Below are 9039 nucleotides of genomic sequence, written 5' to 3'. Positions count from 1 at the left end.
AGATACTTAAGAAGCGAGAGTGGAGTAAGAGACGCGCGCGCGGTCACCATGGCGCGCCATTATCGACGATCGACGAGTTGACGGGCCGCGCGCCTAAGGTGTGCACGTCGAGGAAGAAGTCAAGCACGGCCGAAACGGAAACCGTAACGGTCGTAGTAACGTGTGTGTGTTTTGTTGTGTGTGGATGTGTGTGAAGCGCGCCAGCGAGGAGAAAGATCTCGCCAGCTTATTCGCGACAGTCGTCAGTAATTTTCGTGGCATCGAGATACCTGGTGGCATCGAGAGAGAAGACGACGGAGACGACGACGGATCGCGACGATGCTCGCGTATTCGTTCTATTGCCGCATTTACTGTTACGTAAATATACCTCGTGGAGTCTCGTCGATGACGACGTCGAGTCATATCTAACCAACGATTCCGAGGAAAAACGGAGAGGAGGGGAGAATCTCAGCCGTGTGGACGAGGCGCCGAGGGTGAAGTGGCCTCTGCCTCTGTGGCGGAGAGGAGAGGAGAGGAGCGAGGCAAAGTCGCTCTCTCGCACGAAGGAAAAAGCTTAGCAGCTCTCCGGGCTGCTCTCCATCCGGAAGAATGGTTTCAAGATATGGCGTCTCGAAGGAGGGCGCAGTGGGTGTCGCCGTCGGTGCCTTAGGACCCATGCATTGTCTATTGCCGCACTGTGGCGGTAATCCCCAACATCACCACCCTCTCACGGCGTCGCATCCGCAAAATCCCCAGCCGGGTCACAACCACCATGTGCATCCCGGCCATCAACCGCCGCCGCCGCCGTCACCGAGTCCCCATCTCAATCAACTGACGCATCCCCAGCTCACCGTTAACATCAGTCACCTCGGTCATCACCATCATCAGCATCATCAGCAGCAACCGCAGCAGCAGCAGCAGCCACCGCAGCAGCAACAGCAAACGCAAATGCCGCCCCAATACCGAGTCGCCGCGAATAGTAAGTAGATGAGGGAGGCGCGTGCTCTCGCCCCTCTTTCCCTCCCCCCGAAGAGATGCTCCGCGGAGAAACGATCGCGTAAATTTTACGCTTTTTTAGAAATCGATTCTCTATTCTTCATCTTTTGTTTCCTTCCTATTGTAATAAATCATTACCGAAGACTTAGGGCGGGAAAACACAGTCTTCAATAATGCATAAGAAAACCAATCGTAATTCTTCATTTCTTTCCTTTTTATGAAATGTAAGACTGATTGGTTGATTTTCTTAGGCTTTATGCAAAAATCTGTGCTCCACTTTTTTTTAAGTCGTAAGAATATTACTTAACCGATCAATTAGTCTTCTCACATTCGACTGCGATGGATCAATTTCTAGGGTTGCCACAGATCAGAAAACCGGGAAAAGTCAGCAGAGGATGTAAAAAAGTCTGGAATTTCGAAATTTGCTCACAATTCTCTGCTCCTATTCCAATTAATTGTTATAATTTTTTAAATATTACATCTTACGTTTATAAAGTCAAATACGTGCAAAACTTGTGCACTTTAAACGATTTTAATAAAATAATTAAAATTTTATTCAGTATTTTTATTTGATCCCTCTTTATCGTCATAACTACATTTTTTTTCCAAAACTAATTTATTTTTTGCTGGCTTGAATTTGCACCCAAAATTACACTGTGCTATTAAGTTTTTTTCCCCGTTGTTTTTAATAATATAAACTAACTTTCCTATAATCCTCGAGTCTAAATGTAAAAATTTACATATTTTATATTACTCGTGGAAAATTTTCTATTTTCATCTGGAAAACCTAGAAAAGTTAGAGAATTTTAAAATTCATTTTCTACAGTGAGCCTAATTTCTTATGACTTAAAGCTTAGATAATGATTTGTGAAAAACCCGTTAGACAAAACTTTAGAATTTTTTTGCCCCGCTGGGAAAAAGAGAAAATTGAAAGATTGAATATAATTTACGTCCGAAATCTCGATTTTACGTTAATTAATGATACTTCTTGATGAGATAGTGATCTATAATTATTTTAGCCAACAGTCAGAGGCCACTTTTCATAGTCCGATCGTGAGACTGTATGCTGGATGTGCGCCAAACAGCTGACCGAAAGTCAGTGTAAGACGATTCATCGATCTCAAAAGTCGTCTGTTTGACACCGGATGTGTATCGCTCTGAATTGATTGTCGTCGCTGTTTCAACTTCCGCCTTCCGTAGATGCAGTGTCAGATTTATTTACCTAATCTCTTGAGACTGATACTTGTTTTTGCTGAGTATTTTCACATACAGTGAAACGTTTTCACTCCACATTTTTGTACGAGATAATCTAAAATCGTATTTGAAACCCTCTTCACTCGATAAATTTGATCCTGTCTCTAAACTATCCAATACTTTAATTAATTGTTAATGAAAAAAGAGAAAGAGTTTATGCGTCTCTAATGCTAATTTTACTGATTAAAATTCCAATATGAATGTCTATATCAGCATTATCGTTATTAACCTATTATTTAAAGATTTCAAACAATCGTATTATAGATGTGTGTATTCTACAATATTAAATAGTATACTTGACTAAAGAAAATACTGAAAGTTATACTGAAGGAAACAAATACAATTAATTTAATAATTAAATTAATCTAAAAAATCATAGGCATTTTCTATTCAAAATAAATGGAACAAAAGTTGTTCAAATCCTTGAAAGGTTTAATATAATTAATATATAACGATTAATATAATTTGAAAGGATTAACGTAATTAATTTATGAGAGTTCTTTGTATCATGAGAATTGGCTCTGATTATAGCAAGTGCGTTTTAAATATTGGACTGTGTGTACACGCTAATTGTTGATATTGCGAACAACATCGTGAACGATAACACGACACACAAAATGAGACATTCGGATACATAGTTTAAAGCATAGCCTGTATGATGTGTAGATTGATCTTATTTTAATTCGAGCTATTTGATTCACGCTTGCTTTTGCCTTGCATCGCATCGAATAGCTTCACGTTTGATTTTTTTATCAGTAGTTCATATCGGGCTATGCCTGAAAGATCGAGGGTTATGAATTGGAGAGTAGAATTCGGCCAATCGGATAATTTTTAATCCTTTATCCTAAATTGAATTTCCAATTTGCAGTCTCAATCTCCAGTATATAATCCCCGGATACGAGCCTAATCGCAGCGCGATTTCTTTTTGCATATTCAGATCCAGGCACGAAAGGAATTATTTTGAAGTATCTAAAAATTTAAATAGATTCATTTTGAGAAAATAATTCTGTTGGATTATCAAAATAATTACATAGGAATCCCAAAAGAGTTTCAACATTCTAACAACTAGTCCTACATAATTATTTTGGCAGATTCAGCAAAATGATTTTTTCAGATTTCTAGCAAAATTTTCATAACGTGTTTTCGATTATAATGACTTTGAACCTATCTGGGTTGGATTAATGACATCACATCACACATGCTCTATTAATAATAAAGCACGTAACGTCATTAATCCAACCCAGATCAGTTCAAATTCACTGCGGTCGAAAACATATTATAAAGATACTTTAGTAAAATCATCCTTTTTGAATGAAACTTCCATATATAATATTATAGAATGTCATGCAAAAAAAAAGATTGCGCAGCCATTGGCTGGCTCCATCGTGGACATGAAAACCCGCGACCGACGATGGTAGCACAGTCTTTTCGCTTCTCTGCTTATTGTTTGTATATTTATTTACTATTTCCGACGTTCTCTCTCGTAGAACTCGTCCTTGACTCTGTCAGACGATACGATCTGCGCTAACGTAATTCGAGAGACGACTCTGACTCTCGGACTGTCACATCGCGATCATTGAACCTTTCTTGCTTCTTTTTTATCGCGCGCGACCACAGACGCCCGAATATATCAGCGCGCGTGTGCGAGCAATCACGGAACGGAATGATGCGAGACACGTTATTTTCGAGCGCACCGGGGGTAGTTAATCTGACCCGGTGACCTATCTGTCAAGAGTCGAATCATTCGTGCTATTCTATTTGCAGACGCGCACGAGTTCGAGTCCGTCGTGTCTTTCCTCTCCTCTCCCTCCTCTCTTTCCTTCGCGAGGAACGGATAGGTACAATGCCGCTGTCACGTTAAAACGATGACGTATTTAACATGTATGAAGCTCTAACACGTATATACGAAGCTTTCAACATCGATTTTTAATCCCTGTTGATGTTGTCAAAGCTTCGCTTTTGCCCCGTTTCTACCAATGTGAATTAACTTTAATCAGTTTCACTTACTTTTCATCTTTTTCTAATTTTTACAACTAGAAAAGGATGAAGCGTTAGTTAAACCGGGGATTAAACTATATTGGCGTACCCAGAATTTTAGGGGGGGGGGGGAAGGAGATAAGAATTTATCTTCACACAAAACTTAGTGAATTATTTATGTGTATTAAAAGCAGCCTTGGAAGTGAGGATCTCCAACGAACTTTCTTAATAATGTGTGATGCCCATTTTTATCAATGTAGTTTAAATTTAATCTTGGTTCTAAAAAATTAGAAAAAGATGAAGAGTAAATTGAACCGAGATTAAAGTTAATTTACATTAATAAAAATGGACATGAGCTACAAATTAGGTGAGCGGTTAATTTTTCATCATTTAAATAATTTTCATAATTTGTGAATTCTCTTCTCTGCTAAAATTTAGGGAGGGTAAGGAGCGAGTAAGTGTCCTTTCTTACTTTCTTTTGCACTAAAGAATCTAAAAATTTAGCTAGATACAGATCTGAAAGTAATTCAATTGGATCATCAAAATAATTTAGAAAGATCAAGAAAGAAAGCACGACGAGTAATGCTGTAAAATATTATGATATTCTAGCAATCAAATTTTGTCCTAAATAAATTATCTAATTATTTTGATGGCCCAACATTATTTTCATCTGTATTTAGATTCAGCAAAATTGCTCTTTCCGTGTAGAAATTTCCTGTAGCAATTTCCTGTAGAGAATGCAGGATTATTATTATTATTTTATCGTTATCTGTGCTCTTCGTCGAATAATCGGAGTTACGAATTCGTCTCTGGAGGAAAAACATTCTGGACGGATGATGAGCTGAAATGCATCGAGTGGAGATTTATTTAAATTCTTTCTATCGAACATGACCGGGCGTTTTTCCTGGTATGCGGATATCGATATATCGGGGGCGGGTTGCTATTTAGGTTAGTTCTTAGCGCCCCTGGACGGCGCTTTAGACAATTCACGATATAGGTCAATCGATAAAACGCTTTCCACCTTGTGCCGTCGTGAAGGTACGTTCGATCCTTTCCCTTGCGATACGTCCCATTTCATCTTGTCCTTCTCTCTCCTCTCTCATGTTGAAAGACAGCATTGGTAAATGCTCCGTGATAAGCCGGAACGTAATTTGGACATTTCTCGAAACGTTATTTTCAAACTCGTCTTATTGCGTATTATTGACGTATTCGGTCACGAATACTTGACGCATTAAATTCCAAGGTAAAGTTTTCTTTTTAATATTTTGCTTGCAAGGGAAATAGCCTTTGAGATCTAATGAAATAATCGAAATATTAGGTAAAGTATGATTAATGGCGCGAAGACAATCCTTGACAAATCGATCTATGGTGAGTTTCCGTCTCGCGACTCTACGATATCATTCATTACTATGTAACATCGACCGTCGGTCATCCGTTTATTGCATTCGCGATGTCTTCTTAAAATCTTCAATGGCACCGCTTAGATAAACTCAGAACGGTCAACCAAGAAATTAAGGACCGTGGCACACAAAACTTAGGATGCTTTCCATTTGTGATCGAGAAAAATATCGTAAAATATTCTATCTATATTCTTTCTTGATATTCCATTGAATAAACAAAGATAGAATCATTTGTGACGAAGATGATGCAACACTCGGATGAAAACACGTCCGTTCTGACTTCATGAAAAAAAGATTCGACGGCTTGAAATGTATCCTGCGAGAAAATAGAGAAAATATGTAAAGACAGGGAGGTCGGTACTCTTTGTAAATGAGTCTTAGACCTGTTTTTTTTCTGCTGAATTTTTTGCACATTTTATATTTTTTTTCTCTTCTTCAACCTAAAGAGAATCCTTTTCTTTTGACATTAAAGAAAAAGGAATTAATTGTGAAGTTAAAGAAAACAGGACTAAGGTTTATTAATTATTATCGATCTCTCTTTACATATTTTTTATGTTCTTTTGAGTTTAACTTATTCAACCCAACCGAACCTTATTTGTGATGTCTTCTTGATCTATTCTTTTTAGCTAAACTTCTGATATATTTTATTTGTCTTTTTTCTTTAACGTGAAGAGAATCCTTTTAAAAGAAAAAAGAAAAAGATGAACTGTATAAGAAGTTCAACTATAAGGAAGAGGCTTTTTATCTCCACAATGCTAAAAAAATTGTCTCGAAATGTCAGATAGAGAAAGCAATCACATTAATCAATTGGCTGAATTGTTTAAATGTGATTCGTTAATTTTTTTCTCCATCCGAGACCTCGGAGCGATTTATATATCGTGGACGAGGCTTCACGAAGAGCAATGTTTCCACGGTCGATCTCTCTCTCTCTCTCTCTCTCTCTCTCGTTTCCTTGATAATATCGATGCCGCGCGCGCCACGTGGCTTCCCGAGCGGCGAGATTAACCCTAACCTAACTTAACCCTCCTTGACTTCCACTCTCCGGGCGTTCCGCATTCGTGCAGTACCGTACCGCTTCCGATCGGCGCGTTTAAGGCTCGTTAATGTTACACCCGGAGTCAAAGTCTATTTGGAATCGTTGCGCGCGTCGAGCGCGGCGCGGCGCGACACATTGCATCGCATCGCATCGTCCGGCGCCGCGGGGATCGGCGATTCGGTAGGTGGGGTGTGAGAGACCTGCATACGTCATTCATCTCCGGAAATGACGTATGGCGAGGCCAGGCGCGGCACTCTGCATTCTCGATTGCGCTTATCCTAGGCCCCGTTCTCCTTCTCTCTCGATCATAACTTGGTACTCACGAGATGCATTCCTAGGTCTGTTTTTACATTACTTGCACTTTTTGCACTCGGCATCTTCGACCTCTCTCTCTCTCTCTCTCTCTCTCTTCAATGCCCGAATGTATATTTATCTCGTTTTAAAGACAACGATTTTTCAGTTTCAAGCAATGCGGACAGACTTCTTCATACTACGAGATCTCTCCTTGTTCCATAATTTTTAATTCATGATCCTATCATGAGATGCGAGAGGAAAGGTATCTCGCATCGTGTGAAAAATTTGTTTATTTTGCCAAATAACACGAATACTTTGCAACATTTCTCTTGAAAATTTATGGTTCGTCTATGAAATTGACCAATCGTGATCGATTATTCTTCTCATGTTTGGCTGTGGTTGGTCGATTTTTTATGGCTTACAACATACGCCTATTTCTATCTATATAGATTAATCTCGGTTTAATTTACTTGTTATTCTTTTCTAATTCTTAAAACTAAAAAAAAGATGAAAAATAAATTAAACCGAGATTGAAATTAATCTGCATTGATAAAAACGAGCATTATTATACCATATTATACCATATCATTGTAGATTCTTTGACACATAAAACAAAGCTTACAATAATTACATAACTATATTTGTAAGAATTGATTATTCACAATCGAATATAAGAATATTTGATCACTTAGGCAACAAAACATAAACAGTAAATGAATTCGCCACGGAACATAATAAAAAAATAATCTAATTAATATAATAAATTAAAAAATATTGATTTATTCATTGCTCCAGTTTTTTATGTGTCATAATCTTTATTCTTTGAGAGATGTAAAACTGTTTTAGGAATAATATCAATTTTCTAGCTGAAAATTACAACGCAAGTATAATAAAATTGATAGAAAACAAATAAACAAACAAACAACTAAGATCAGATTATAAAACTAGTTTATTAAATTCTATTTTTAAAATCAGCTTAATAAAAAGAATGCGTTTCTTTCGGAATTTTCGGATTCCCATTTGCGAGATTGACGTAGCTCGTTCGAAACTTATTCGGATCGAAAACGTAAGATACAGGAAACGCGTGTTGGAGTAGCAGAGTAGCGCGCATTTCCGGCGGGGTCGCTTCGTTCACGGCTGGTGCGAATCGATGCCTCGACGATGTGACAGATGGCAGCGCTGCGCCCCGGTCCCTGCCCACATGTGCAACTGGCAACATGGCTGTCCGCGAGGTCGGGCCGTCGGTGCGTTTGCCCACGTTCGTGTCTCGTTGTCGCGCTTACAGTGTTACGCTTTCGTAACGACACGGCTGTCATCCGAAGAATCGTCGCGCGGAGACGCGCGGCTCGCATCAGGAACGGATCTACGCGGACGATACTGCAAACGGGTGAGAGAGTTACGACGTATGGGGGAAACGATCCCATATTTTTCCTCGACTTCAAACTGTTCGTTTCTCCCCTGCCTCTGTGCCTTGATTTAACGTCAGAGAAAGAAAATGGGGAAACGTCTGTGCGACAGATAGAAACTTCTCCTCGCGTCCGAGCCGCGCGATCGACTATCTTCTCCAGCGGGATTTACCCGCGAGATTATCTTGATAATTCGACCGAGGAACGGTTGACGTCAACGTTTCGTGCAACGGTGGCAAGTCGCACGTATTCGTCTTTCGCGAGTAATTACTAATTGGTTACAACGTGGAAACGGAGTGGGACGAAGGCGAAGGTGTCAAGCAGACATTATCGAAATTGGACGCGACGTGTTTCGGGTGCTTCTCCATACTCTACATATTTATGCTACGTAAGCGTTGACGCCTTGTACATTAATTCGTAAGAACTTTGAATATACTTTTCTTCTCGTGTGATTCGTCTTATTTTATTAAGAATTGCTTTTAGAGATAAAATTTTAAGATTATTACGAATTATTTTAATTTTATTATATGACACATTTGGCCTTTTTTTTTTACTGTTCTGTTTACGAAATAAACAATTATTGTTACGCATCGATGATTTTACATTTTCTAAAGATGAATAAACGAATTTATCTCTCTCTTTATTATATGATATATATATATATATATATATATATATATATATATATTAGTACGTA

General features: G+C 38.7%; 1 protein-coding gene across 1 annotated transcript in view; it reads left to right on the top strand.

The window, feature by feature from the left end:
* Positions 1 to 588: 588 nt before the first annotated feature.
* Positions 589 to 9039, top strand: part of LOC105621295 (treacle protein) — a 39623-nt gene continuing 31172 nt past the window's right edge. Inside the window, exon 1 of the mRNA XM_012202761.1 lies at positions 589 to 958. Within this exon, the coding sequence (XP_012058151.1) occupies positions 589 to 958 (370 nt within the window). The remainder of the gene's footprint in view (positions 959 to 9039) is intronic.

This window comes from Atta cephalotes (genome assembly GCF_000143395.1).
Source record: "Atta cephalotes unplaced genomic scaffold scaffold00032, whole genome shotgun sequence".
Lineage (NCBI taxonomy): Eukaryota > Metazoa > Arthropoda > Insecta > Hymenoptera > Formicidae > Atta > Atta cephalotes.
This window is presented reverse-complemented; position numbering and strand designations above follow the sequence as displayed.